The following is a 13223-nucleotide window of genomic DNA, read 5'->3' as shown; positions in this document are numbered from 1 at the left end:
TGCGATGGGCCTAGCCGATGTACTACCGAATCGAGGCTAAAAGTCGAGCGTGTGTTTTGTCGTGGTGCGCTTTGCATCGCGCGCTTCGTGCAATATCCGCGAAGTGAAACGGTCGAGCTGCTCGACGTACGGACGCAAACTTGTATTTTCCCACTCGCTTTTGGTATGCAACGCCTTATCGTCTCCTTGGTGCCGATTGAGCTCGCGCAAGAGCTGTGCAACGGTCGGCGCGGTGTGCTCCGGATCGAAATGCTGCACGTCGTCCACCTCCAACGGCACACAAACGCGCCCAGTGGATGGATGCACGACAAATGGCGATTTGAGCAAGTGGTTCTGCCGTTTACTCACCTCGGCATCGATGCGGGGGTACGTATATTGCAGCACAATGTCCTCCAGCGTAGCAATCCACGCGCCTTTTGTGCGTTCCGCACTCTTGGACGCAACGTCCAACACATCGTCCCATTTCTGTACACTAGTGCGCGGCCCCGCAGCCCATTTCGCTTGCAAACGTGCGATGGCATCGGCTTCGTGGGGAGGGAGCAGCGCGAGCAGTACTTCCCAGCGCGGCGCTTCTGCAAACACGTTTTGGTCGCGCAGGATCACTTCCACAAAAGCACGCTGCAGCGGCCCTTTGGAGGCCGGCGTCGAAGCGTCGGTGCCTGTGCTGCTCAGCACATCACCGCCAAGCGCGCGGCGCAGGCTCGGATGCAGCACGCGCGGTGCGCCTGGTGCATGCGTCCCCACCGAGACTTTCTTGGCTTGGTTCGCACTGCCGCGGATCACTTCTGTCCAGCCGACGAGCGCTTTGCGCGCCTCGTCGGGCAGAGCGAGTGCAGCACTGTCCGAGACCCAGCAGTGGATTCCACGCCGCCCCGAGTATACCCAGAGCAAGTGCTTGTACCCAAAATCTTCGCGTAGTGTGCTGTCCAGCACTTCCACAGCCACCGCAATCAGTTTCCAGCAGCGCCGGCAAATGTGCTTGTCCGAACAGCACGTCCGGATCTCGTCATAGTCGGTCATATCTATATCAAACACAACTTCACGCGCCACAGGGCGAAATGTGGCTTTCTGCAGCGTCTTGCGGTCCTTGGGCTTCGCACTGTACACGGGCCCGATCTCAAAACGCGAGGGATTCAAGCGGCACACCTCCTTCTTCCACTCGTCCCATCCAGAGAAACTCTGGTAGCGAAGGTACACGTCGCTCTGCAAGGTGAATGCAAACTCGCGGTTCGTAAAATTGCGCGTGGGGCCCACATCGTGGTTGAGCCATGTATAGAGCGACTTGAATGGAAGCAGTCGGCGATAGTATGCGAGGAGCGCCATGGGATCCACCGACTCGTCGCGGTCCAGCATGCGCTCATCAATCATGCCCAATACATCGTCCACACCCGTATCTAGCTCCATGGGCGCTGGGGGAGGAATGCGAACAGGCGCGTGCACCGCCATGACGAAGCAACAAACGAAAAAGGGCGCGCGTCGACGCGCTTTCGCCACGCGCCGCGAAGCGCACCTCCACTTTTCACACGATGCTGCGGTGGCATGCGGGGCGGGCCAAGATCCAGCTGAAGCTTGCGATCCAGCGCGCACGCATGTTGCAGCAGAAAAAGGTGCGTGCACACGCGACTGATACCAGGAATCGCTTGCAAAGCGCGGTCGGTACGAGATTGCGGAGTTGGCACAGCATGGCAAGTGGGAGTCCGCGCGTGTAAAGACGGAGTCGCTCATTATGGACGACGTGCACGTCGAATTGCTTGAGCTGCTCGAGCTGTATACAGAGACGCTTTATGCGCGGTTTGCTCTGCTTGATACAGCCAGCACTGAGCCAGACGCTGCTGTGCTGGAGGCTGTGCTGGCGATTCTGTACGCTGGGCACCGCACGGAGTTGCCGGAGCTTACAACGCTGCGCGATATGCTCATTGTGCGCTACGGCATGAAACTCGCGACGTGTGCAGAGGAGAATGAAGGAGATTGTGTGTCGCAGCGAGTCACAAAAAAAGTTGAGTACAAAATGCCAGCCCTGGCGTTGGTCGATGCATACCTCACCGAAAGTAGGTTCTCCGCGCCGCTCATTGCAGTTTGCAAAACGTATGGCGTTTGTATGCCGGGTGCGCCGCCCCAAGAACTGCCTGTTGAAGCAGCCCCGTCCACTCCCACCTCGCAGTCGGAGTGGGATGCCTTGGTGGGGCGATTCGCCACGCTGAAAAGATGATTTTGTACACTGTAATATATCCATCTATCTACATTGCAGCAGCTAGGATGCAGTAGGGACCATGGGCGCAGGGCTTCGAGATGCATAGTGCTCGGAACGCGGAGATGGTTCCGGGTGCAATGCAACAGCCTCTGATCCGCGCCGCCGACGCCGACGCCGCGGAAGTGTGTGGAACTTGGGCATGGGGCGCTCGTCCAAGTCGGTGCACACATTGATCCCTGCGTGGAGCGCCTCGATCCAGTCAACGACGTGCGCATCATTCCGCAGTTGCAGCAGAAATTGCTGGCGCTCGAGCCGGACACGAATTACATGCTCGCGTTTAGTATAGTCGGTTGCGAGTCCACATTCGCCGTTGAGGAGCATGTATGTATGTACATGGTGCTGTTTCAGAGCCTGCTCGATGGCATGCGGCGCATCGCCGGCTCGCTGCTCCGCTTGTGCGGCGCCCTCAGCTTGGTTCTTTGGATGTACATGCACCGTTGTCGCCGGCATTAGCTCCCAGAATCGCGCGAGGGAGCATCCGGGCGTGTAGAGGCGGGAAATGTCTGTATTGTAGACATGGATCTGTGTCCCATGTAGCACAAAGTAGTACGTAGTCCAGGCACGGTCCGCTGCGGGCTTGTGCGGTGCGTCAAGCTCCATCTTGCGCGGAAGGAACCCTTCGATGTGCGCAGTGCATACATACGAAGGAAGCTCCTCCTCGCCGTCTTTGGGCGCCGGTTTACTAAAAAATGACGACACGGTGGGGCTCCAGTCGACGTGCAGGGGCGGAAGGCGCGAAGAGCGGCGGCTCAGGCTGCCGCGGTTGAGTGCGTTGAGCGATTGACTCACGTGTTGCAGCAAATTCAACGGGTCCGACATGATAAACGGACTTTTCGGCGAGCCGATGTCCAAATCTTCGAGGTTGGCGTGTAGCGCATCGTTTGGCGCTAAAGAAGTGCGGTGTCCAGCGACAAGCTGCAGGGGCGCAGTGGCGCGGCGTTTCCACAAAGGAACGTACTCTTGCGTGGACGAGGTGCCTTCCGCAACGGCGCCTTCAAAGATCGGCGAGGGCGGCCTCGAAATCCAAGAGCCCGTATCGCGCGACGCATCGGCTGCATATGGCGAGTAAAATACAGACGGCGTGCGCGAAAGCACGGGCGAAACATGGCCCGACCCAGGCCGCGATGCCAGCGGCGTCGGTGCGTTGGACGTCATCCACATGGTCGGCTGGCCCGCCATCAGCGATCCACGCCGCGACAATGCAATGAGCGAAGGCGTTGGCGGGGCACTCGTATGAGGCGAGGTGTTCGTCATGCGCAACGGCGAGCGTGCGGGGTCGCTGGTAGGCGAGTGCGCTACTGGATCGGTGCCGCCGACGCTGCCGCGCGACAATAAACCAGTGTCTCGAAACGTCATATTCGCACGCAGTCTATTATCGTGCAAGTTTTTCACCGGCGCTGGCGATCGGTGCACAGTGCGGTAAGAGCCGGGCGACCCCGCCTGCGGCAGGCTTGGGCGTTTGGTAGGCATCGCACGCATTGAAATAGGGCCGCCTGAGATCGTGGAGCCTGCAAGCCTCGCATACTCGGGATGCTCAGAAAGACGTGGGGTGCTGCACCCAGACACAAGTCCCGCCGAGTCGCGCCGATCTGTAGGAACGGTGTCTGCGACGGAGCGCGGCACGGGGTATAGAAAAGGCAAGCGCGATTCCTGTATTTCGCGTGCATTCAAATGCGCCACTTCGTCCTCGGTTTCCGTTTCCGTTTCTGTTTCCAAATCGCTCGTGTCTGTAAAAGAGTTTAGCGAGGTGGTGCTCCCTGGCGAGGTTGCTCGCGAAGCCACAGAGCCAGCCATCGGCGTGCTTACGGAACGCATCGATGAACTGCTGCGCTTCATGTCCATATCGGCATTCATTGGATCCACCGGCTCTGGTGCACTCCGTGTATCTGCGTCGGTTTGCGTGGGGCTCGCATCCCGGGCGTGGGGCTCCTCGCCGCGGATTTTCGCAAAAGTGTGCCTTTCCTGAGGTGGGTCAGCGCCCAAGTTGCGCGCCCGATTGGGTAATGGGATGTGATCCCTCTGTATTGTCAGCATCGCCCATACACTAGTCACGTACCCAGTTCCAGCGACTCGATCTCGACATCGCGAAGGCACTCGGCAGCGCCGCCGTTTTGCAACGGTTTGCGACCCAGCCGCTGAATAATGTAGTCTCGTGATGCTTTGCCACGTGGGCGGGACGCGTAGGAAGTAACACGCTCATTTGCCACCGAACTACGCGTCGCGTGCAACCAACATGTCGGCAGAGCAACTCACCGAGGGCGTTATTGCACGCATGCTGGATTCATCGGATGCCGATGCGCCGGTAGATCCGGTATGCCAAGTGCTTAGCTTAAAGAAGCTGCAGACGAACAGCGCGAACTCCAATGTCAGCGAGCGCTACCGCGTCGTGCTGAGCGATGGCGTGTATTATACACAAGGTACGTACGATATCTGCTCATTTTAGCCATGCTTGCTACGCAGCTTAAACCACTGGTTGAGGACCACACGCTGGACCGCAACATGGTTGTGCGCATCTCGCAGTATACGTCCAATACGGTCCAGAACCGTAAGATCCTCATCCTGCTCAATCTCGAAATCCTCTCGCCCGCGCTTCCCAACCGCCTGGGCAACCCACAAAACATCGAGGCGGTGCAAGCAAATGGCGATGGCGTGGCTGCCAAGCCCGCAGCGAGTGCACCGTCCCTCGGCGCCCAGGCGCTCTCACGCGGTGGCAAGGCCGCCAGCGGCGTCGGCAAGCCAAGCTCGGGCCTGCCCGTGTACCCGATCGAGGCGCTCTCGCCGTACCAGAACAAGTGGACGATCAAGGCGCGCGTCACGCTCAAGTCGGACGTGAAGCACTGGTCGAATGCGCGCGGCGACGGCAAACTGTTCAGCGTCAATCTGCTCGACGAAAGCGGCGAAATTCGCGCCACGGGCTTCAACGATGCTGTGGATCGATTCTACCCGATGCTCCAAGAGAACAAGGTATATTTTATCAGCAAAGCCAAGGTGAACATTGCGAAAAAGCAGTTTAGCAACCTCTCGAACGAGTACGAGATTGCGCTGGAAAGCAACAGCGAGATTGAAGAGTGCGCAGAAGGCGGCGATGTGCCCGAAGTCAAGTACCAATTTGTCCCCATCGAGCAGCTCGGCTCTGTCGAGCCCAACCAGACCACGGACGTGATAGCTATTTTGGACGAGTACTCGGAGGTGTCTGAGATTGTGTCCAAGGCGACGCAGCGCCCGATCAAGAAACGCGAGCTCACCCTGATGGATAGCAGCGGCATGAGCGTACGCCTGACTCTGTGGGGCCAGCAAGCGGAGAACTTTGAAAAAACCATTGCAGGGGACGACAAGCCCGTGCTCGCTTTCAAAGGCGTCAAGGTCGGCGATTTCGGCGGGAGGAGCCTGAGCATGTTTTCCAGCTCCTCGATGACGGTGAACCCCGACATGCCAGAGAGCCATGGTCTGCGTGGCTGGTACGACAACGAAGGAAACGCCGCACAGATTCGCAGCTTCACCAAAGTCGATGTCGGCGGCGCTGGCGCTGGCGGCGGCGGCGGCGGTGCCATGCGCCCCGACGAGCGCCGCACGCTCGAGCAAGTCAAGGAGTCGTCTTTGGGTGCCTCGTTTGAGCGCGCCGACTACTTTAATACGCGTGCAACCATCCTCTACATTCGTCCTAACAGTCTCTATTACACAGCGTGTCCCGAATGCAACAAGAAGGTCATTGACGAGGGCGACGGCTGGCGCTGCGAAAAGTGCGACCGCAGCTGGCCAGCGCCAGTGCGCCGCTACATCTTCTCGGCCAACATTGCCGACTACTCGGGGCAGATTTGGATTAGCGGCTTTAACGAGATTGGCGAGCGCATCATTGGCATGCGCGCCGACGAGCTTGATGCGATCCGGAACGAGAACGAGAACGAATTTAAGGCCGTGTTGCAGCGCGGCGTCGGCAAGATGATGCTCTTTAGCTGCCGTGCAAAACAGGAAACGTTCAACGATACGAACCGCGTGCGGTACACTGTCACACAAGCACACCCCGTCGACTTTACCAAGGCTGGCCACGAGCTCTGCGAAGGGATTCAAGCTTTACACGTGTCTTTGTAGGCTATAGATCAAAGCGTACCGTAGGGGTCAAAGTGTGCCTATACAGGGCCCAGGGAAATGTCGTGGCGGCAATTGGGACACAGCTTGCTGGAACGCACGAGCTGGACAGTACACTCATTGTGGAACATGTGGAAACAGGGAAGGATGCAGACCATTTGCCCTTCTCGGAACTGGGCAAGGCAAATGCCGCATCGATCCACACGCACGCCAGCGACGCTAAGCTTTTGCTTCACCTTGCCAGATGGCAGTACGCGGCGGTACTCCAACTCGACGCGGCTCACATTGATGTTTTGCAGTTGCTCCTGTGTGAGCACAGAGCCCACCGACGCGGGCCCCAAAAAATCGCCAAGGAGGGACGCAATCTCATAGTGCGTATCTGGATCGTCCAGGTGCGCCACGGCAAGGTCCAAGTCGGTGATGCCCTCTTCGCTCTCTCGCGATTGGGCGCTTGAATCTGAGCGCGGCGCCTCGGAAGAAGCACTGGAAGGAGAGCGCTCTACAAGAGGATTTCGCAACAGCTGCGTCGCGATGGGCTGGACAGGGAGTGTGGGGTCGAAAATGTCCGTTGTTCCTGCCGGGCACACCTGCAAAGCTCGCGCTGGACGCGTGCGCACCACGCGAGATCGACTCGAAACACGCTGAGACGCACTCGGCGGCGGCGGAGCTTGCCGGGGCGCGCGCGGCGAAACAGGTGTGAAGGGTGCCGATGCGTCGCCGAGGAGCGGCGGAGCGGCGGGGCTGGAATGCCCAGGCACCAGCTCGTGTGGGATATCCTGTACGTCGCGCACAAAACTCGGCGGCGTGCTGCGGCGGGGCGCTTGCGGCACAGCCTCAAATGCATCGTATGGCGTGGGCACAGCGCTGGGCTGTGCCATGTCGGGTGCAAAGGTACGCGTGGGTGGAAAGTGGCGTGTCGCTGCAGTGATGGTCGGCAAGCGCGAGTGGCTCGGCAAAGGCGCAGCAGACGAGCGGGGGTTGGTAAATGCACCGCCATAGTGACTCACAGTGCGTGACAAGCCTATAGACGCCGCTTGCGCCTCGCTTGCTGCTTGGTTCGAAGGAAGACGGCTGGTGAGATACTGCTCCAAGCGGTCTAGATCGGCCCGCGTCGGTGCAAACTCGGGCACGGGCAGCGTGTGCAAAGTTTGTTCGGTACTGTCGGCGGTCGGCGCAGGTGGCGGCGATTGAAGCTCGCGCAGCTGGTCAAATGCCGATCGTAAAAAGGGAACTTGGGAGGGCGGAGGAGGCGGAAGAGGACGCGCATGCACGGTGCTGTGTGTACGCCTACGTGGAGGCAAGGTTGGCGGCGTGGGGCGCTCTTGTACGGGTGCATGGCGGGGGTTGGGAGCTTGTAGGACCGGTGCTAGTGAGGGATGCGCCTTGCTCGACGCAGCGCTAGGCCCGCTCACGAGTGGGGGATAAGACAGGCTGTGCGTCTCATGCGGGACGCTTTGCTGTTTGGCGGGGCACGCAGAAGTCGGCACGTCTTTGTCCGGCAATGGCGGCGGAGAAGGAAAAAGACGCGCTTCACGGGCGGCTGTGCCGCGCGGCGCGGTATCTGTCTGTGCGAGGGGTGAGCTGGACGAACCGCTAGACACGTTGGATTCCTCAGTGCGGGAACTGTGCGTCTCCTCGTCGCTCGTCCTCGCAAATGGCCGTTTGGAGAAGGCAGTACGCCCTGTTTCCTCCGGGGATGCTTTTGCACGGTGGGCCATGGCCACCCAGCTCTCTTTTGCTGTTTGTGTGCCCAGGCGATGCGCCTTGGGCCCATTCGCAAGCGCGGTCTCGTCGTCGTCCTTGTTTGTCTCAATACTCGCGAGGGTATCCTGGCTCGAGGCGCTCGACACAGAAACGAGCAACCCCTCGGAACTGCTGCTGCTTGCCGTATGCACAGTATCAAACGCCGGCGTACGCGCCCACTGCCGTGGCGGTGCACGCGGCAAACTCTGCTCGAGCTCGTTGAGTATCGACATAAACGACGGCTGTGTCGTCCGCACAGACTCATTCCTGACTGCCTGCAGCTTCGAGTCGCGCATCGCTCTTTGCATCGATGCCTCGTAGCAGTGTAGAGCATAGAGTGCATCGTGCTCATTCTGCCAGTCTTGGTCAGAATCGCCTTCCTCCTCTTCATGCTCATTTTCGTCGCTCGAAATATCAGGCTCGTGCGTGGGCATTTTTGTGTGGGTATGCAGGGGAGATGGCGCACGTACAGGCTCGAGCAGCTGCGACGGATCCGTCACATGTACACTGGGACCCGCATCATCGCGTGGTGCTGTGGGATCAGCAGGTACTTGCCGCACACGAGGTGCTGCGGCACGTCTCGAGGCACGCTGCAGCGCCGCATGCAGTGTGCCACGCGCTGGTGCTTTTGCACGCATATCCATGCGTGCGACTCGCTCTTCCAACGTGTATCCAGCAATACGATCGTTCTCCCATGCATCGCGTTCGTGCAGCGTAGCGGCATCCACCGATATTTCCGCACTTTCATCGCTGCGATCCTGGGATATGTGTGTATCGTTTTCGCCCTCAGATTCTGGATCGCTTACGAAGGGCGGGGGGGGACTCGTGGGAATCGGCGGGGGTGCTGCATGCTGTACTGCAAACGGCGGCGGCGCGTCCACGGCATCGGGATGGGACATTTCCAGCAACGTGTTCACGTCGTCCCACACGCTCAGCCGCCGTGTCCACGACTGCACTTGGTTTGGCGTATTGCGCCGCGCATCGCTGCTCCCAGTCGATTGTGCACGCAGGCGCGTCGTGCGGGGCCGCGGCTGTGCCAAAGGGTCTCCTTGCCGCGCGCCGCGTTCGGTTTGTGCAGAGCGCAAATTCGACGTGCTTGCGCGCGCCGGCCTTGTGATGACAAGTCGGGAAAAGCGCGTAGTTGCGGCGCGCTTATCGCGCTGCCTGCTTCTTCGTATATTATCGGGCGCGGTCAGCGTGATTCTGCCTACGTGGCTTTCCACATTTGACAAAAACGGCGCCGTGGCTTGTGCATTCGCGGCGTCGTACCCCTCAAAAGAAGGTGCCTCTGCCGCCGCATGGCCAGCACTATCGCCGCGTAAATGCGAGCTTTCTGTCGGAGACGTCATTACCGCCTCATACGCCCGCTGTGCGTCGTACTGCACAATGCACAAGCGTCCAGCACGACACAATGCCCAGCGCTGGGCCGCACGCACGGCAGGGTCCGAGCGTGTGGAGTAGTTTTAGTAATGGTTAATAATATCACGTGCTATAACTGTAAAAAGCGTGCAGAACGGGCGTACGCCTAACGCCGCTGCGAGCGCTTCTCCTTTACCCTTTCAGACGGACGGTGTACGTACGGCTCGTTGCCACACTCTTGTTCTTATCTAACCACCTTGTTCTTTCAGTAAAAATGGGACGCCGACCTGGTACGTTGAAACCAAACTGCAAAAACTAACATCAGCACGCTGCTATCGCTACTGCAAGAACAAGCCTTACGTATGTTGAGCGCCCGCCTCGCGTACAGAATACTAACACAATACAGCCAAAGTCGCGGTACAACCGTGGTGTACCGGACCCCAAGATCCGTATCTTTGATCTTGGCCGTAAGAGGGCGTCTGTGGACGACTTCCCTTTCTGTGTCCACCTTGTGTGTGACGAGCACCAACAGATCACTTCTGAGGCGCTCGAGGCTTCTCGTATCTGTGCTAACAAGTACATGACCAAGACCACTGGTAAGGACTCCTTCCATCTCCGCGTTCGCGCGCACCCCTTCCACGTTATCCGTATCAACAAGATGCTTTCGTGCGCTGGTGCCGACCGTCTGCAGACGGGTATGCGTGGTGCCTTTGGTAAGCCTTACGGCCTTGTTGCTCGCGTCAACATTGGCCAGGTGCTGCTGTCTGTTCGTACGAAGGACGCTAACCGCCCCGTTGCCGTCGAGGCACTCCGCCGTTCGCGCTACAAGTTCGCTGGTCGCCAGAAGATTGTGGTGTCCAAGAAGTGGGGCTTCACCAACTTGAGCCGCCAGCAATACCTCGAGGCCCGTGACAGCAACGCTGTCATCCAAGATGGTTGCCATCTCAAGTTTGTGCCCAGGCACGGTCGCATTGAACAGAACCTTCGCCTCCAGGCCCAGGTTGCTGCTTCCAAGTAAGCATTTGATGTAAACCTATGGTCCATTGAATCTGTAGTCGTTGCTCTGCTTTGATGGGCATGGTTGTAAAAAAAATGGAAGGTGATTGTGCTTTACGTATAGCGTCCATAGGCCCCAGCCTTGGCTGCACGCGTCGGTGGCAACGTAGCCACGTGGCAGTCGGAATCGCCCAGATCCCCATGCGCCGACAGCGTCGCTAGCCGGTTGTACTCTCTGGAACGATGCCCGCGCCCCCAAAGCCATGGGAGCAGTCTGGTGCTGGAGAGGCTGGATCCGCTCAAGTACCAGGGTTTGGTACATCAACTGATGCTGTGCCAACGGTCCCAGAACGCCCAGCGGCGCTGTCAGCGGCCGGCGATACGGGTATGGGTATGTACTGAAAATAAACTGACGATGCAAGGTATGAACCCGTACCGATCTTCCATGGGGGGTATGGGAAACTATGGCTCGGGCTATGGTTTGGGCTACGGCTCTGGCTACGGCTCTGGCTACGGCGGCTACGGATCGAGCTATAGCTCACCATATTCTAGATTTGGTGGCATGAGCGGCATGAGCGGCATGGGCGGCATGGGCGGCTACGGCGGCATGGGTGGCATGGGTGGCTACGGCGGCATGGGTGGCATGGGTGGCTACGGCGGCATGGGTGGCATGGGTGGCATGGGCGGATTCGGCCAGCCTGGAGACATGTCCCTCACCCAGCGCATGGAGAGTGGGACCCAAGCAACCTTTGAGCTGATATCCTCAATCGTTTCGGCGTTTGGTGGGTTTGCTCAGATGCTGGAGTCTACTTTCATGGCGACCCATTCCAGTTTCTTTGCCATGGTCGGTGTTGCAGATCAATTTGCGCACCTGCGCAACTATCTCGGCCAAGTGCTGAGCATCTTTGCACTTGCGCGCTATGCCAAGAACCTTGTGCTCCGCCTTTCCGGACGTACTCCCACCGGCATCGATTCCGGCGAATTCCGCGATTTCCAGCGCAAAGGAGTGGCTGGACGGCCCAGGCCAAACAAGCGGCCGCTCATCATCTTTTTTTTGGCAGTCATAGGGCTGCCGTACCTGATGGGCAAGTTGGTCAAAATGATTACCGCACGCCAGGAAGCAGAGCGTGCGCGCCTTGCACAACAGGCTGCGGAGACAGGCACCGACTTGCAGCAGCAAAACGCACTGGGCTCTGGCCCGATCGACCCGAGCAAACTGACCTTCGTCCGCGCGCGCTTCCCTTACAATGCCGCGGATGCGCTGGAGCTTAGTTTGAAAACGAATGAGGTGGTTGCCGTGCTTAGCAAAACCAATCCACAGACGGGCGAAGAAAGCCAATGGTGGCGCGGCCGTACGCGTGACGGTCGTATCGGCTGGTTCCCCAGCACATACACGGAGACGCTTGAAGAAGCGCGCGATCGTGCTGCAAAAACGACGCACTTGCCACCATCGGCGAAAGAGGCGATTCCTGCAGACAAAAGTGCTGCAAAGGAGGCGTCCGTCTCAAAATCGTAAATTGTACATGTACCGCTTGGCATTGTCTGTAAACGTTTTGTAGCAATGCTGGATACCAGAACCTCCACACGGCACGTTTCTCTCCGACATGCTGCGCCGCGCGCGCCTGCATTCTGTGCAATGCTTGTCGACGTACGGGCGTGCCCAAACCATATTTCGGATGCAGCACACCGCTCTGGCAGAGAAGCGTGTGATTGTGTCTGGGATTCAGCCCACGGGCGTGCCGCACCTTGGGAATTACCTCGGCGCTCTCAAGAGCTGGGTTGAGCTGCAAAACACAGCCCAGCCGCAGGATGAGCTCTACTTTTTCATTGTTGGGCTACATGCTCTTACCGTCCCGCAAAATCCCAAAACACTTTTTGCGGACCGCCAGAATCTCATGGCTGCATTGCTGGCCATCGGCGTCGATCCGCTGCGGTGCACCTTGTTTCAGCAAGACGCCGTGCCCGAGCATGCAGAGCTTATGTGGTACTTTGCGTGTATCACGTCGTTTGGCCGGCTCGAGCGGATGACGACATGGAAATCGAAGCTCGCGACCCTGCACAACGGCGGCAACACGGACCATGTCCAAGCGTCGCAACTGCAGCTAGGACTGTTTGCGTACCCTGTTTTGCAGGCGGCAGATATCCTTTTATACCACCCCACGCATGTTCCTGTCGGTGAGGATCAGGCGCAGCACTTGGAGCTTACACGCGATATTGCCGAGGGGTTTAACCGCATGGTCAAAAAACGCTACTTTCCAACGCCGAGCACACTGCACACGCCTTCAAAAAAAATCTTGTCGCTGCGGAACCCCGCGGTGAAAATGTCCAAATCTGCACCGGACGCCAACTCACGTATCCTTCTCACCGACTCGCCCAAAAATATCCAAGCCAAAGTGCGGCGTGCTGTCACGGATGCGGACCGCTTTTTATCGTACGATCCAGAGGCGCGACCGGGCGTGAGCAACCTAATCAATATTCTATCGGCGCTGGATGGCGGGACTTTGCGCAGGGAGCTCGGCACTACAGTGCTGGATACCGATCCCGCACGACTTGCCGAAACGCTTCACACAGCCACGGGCGGATCCGGCGCAAAACTAAAGGCCATTCTTAGTGAGAGTCTTATTGAAGCGCTGCGCCCGATCCAGGAGCGGTACCATGACCTGCTGCAGGACCCAACGTACCTTGCAACTATTGAAAAAAGGGGGGCAGAGCGTGCGCGAGAACGCGCACATACGACCATCAGCCAAGTCCGTACCATGCTTGGATTGCAAAAAGAAACCCTATAGGC

General features: G+C 58.6%; 7 protein-coding genes across 7 annotated transcripts; 4 read left to right on the top strand and 3 right to left on the bottom strand.

Annotated features, from left to right (window-relative positions):
• Window positions 1-36: 36 nt before the first annotated feature.
• PRI1 (p48 polypeptide of DNA primase) lies at window positions 37-1446 on the bottom strand (the record flags this gene model as incomplete). Its single annotated transcript, XM_056205827.1, has 1 exon — window positions 37-1446. One exon carries the CDS (start codon window positions 1444-1446, stop codon window positions 37-39), a length of 1410 nt encoding a protein of 469 aa, XP_056061802.1.
• Window positions 1447-1526: 80 nt separating this feature from the next.
• Window positions 1527-2209, top strand: IST1 (Vacuolar protein sorting-associated protein ist1; the record flags this gene model as incomplete). The annotated part of the gene is made up of 4 exons (XM_056205826.1): window positions 1527-1607; window positions 1634-1970; window positions 1998-2048; window positions 2076-2209. 4 exons carry the CDS (start codon window positions 1527-1529, stop codon window positions 2207-2209), a joined length of 603 nt encoding a protein of 200 aa, XP_056061801.1.
• A 42-nt stretch (window positions 2210-2251) lies between these two features.
• On the bottom strand, window positions 2252-4334 carry MVES1_000971 (uncharacterized protein; the record flags this gene model as incomplete). The annotated part of the gene is made up of 2 exons (XM_056205825.1): window positions 2252-4213; window positions 4308-4334. 2 exons carry the CDS (start codon window positions 4332-4334, stop codon window positions 2252-2254), a joined length of 1989 nt encoding a protein of 662 aa, XP_056061800.1.
• Window positions 4335-4484: 150 nt separating this feature from the next.
• On the top strand, window positions 4485-6340 carry RFA1 (Replication factor A protein 1; the record flags this gene model as incomplete). The annotated part of the gene is made up of 2 exons (XM_056205824.1): window positions 4485-4668; window positions 4695-6340. The coding sequence occupies 2 exons, from the start codon at window positions 4485-4487 to the stop codon at window positions 6338-6340; spliced, it is 1830 nt and encodes a 609-aa protein (XP_056061799.1).
• Window positions 6341-6378: 38 nt separating this feature from the next.
• MVES1_000969 (uncharacterized protein) lies at window positions 6379-9429 on the bottom strand (the record flags this gene model as incomplete). The annotated part of the gene is made up of 1 exon (XM_056205823.1): window positions 6379-9429. The coding sequence occupies one exon, from the start codon at window positions 9427-9429 to the stop codon at window positions 6379-6381; it is 3051 nt and encodes a 1016-aa protein (XP_056061798.1).
• Window positions 9430-10850: 1421 nt separating this feature from the next.
• Window positions 10851-11951, top strand: PEX13 (Peroxisomal membrane protein PAS20; the record flags this gene model as incomplete). The annotated part of the gene is made up of 1 exon (XM_056205822.1): window positions 10851-11951. The coding sequence occupies one exon, from the start codon at window positions 10851-10853 to the stop codon at window positions 11949-11951; it is 1101 nt and encodes a 366-aa protein (XP_056061797.1).
• Window positions 11952-12039: 88 nt separating this feature from the next.
• On the top strand, window positions 12040-13221 carry MSW1 (tryptophan--tRNA ligase; the record flags this gene model as incomplete). Its single annotated transcript, XM_056205821.1, has 1 exon — window positions 12040-13221. The coding sequence occupies one exon, from the start codon at window positions 12040-12042 to the stop codon at window positions 13219-13221; it is 1182 nt and encodes a 393-aa protein (XP_056061796.1).
• Window positions 13222-13223: the final 2 nt, after the last annotated feature.

The sequence above is a fragment of the Malassezia vespertilionis genome, chromosome 2, assembly GCF_029542925.1.
Source record: "Malassezia vespertilionis chromosome 2, complete sequence".
Lineage (NCBI taxonomy): Eukaryota > Fungi > Basidiomycota > Malasseziomycetes > Malasseziales > Malasseziaceae > Malassezia > Malassezia vespertilionis.
The sequence above is the reverse complement of the archived record's forward strand: the minus strand, read 5'-3'. Positions and strand labels throughout refer to the sequence as shown.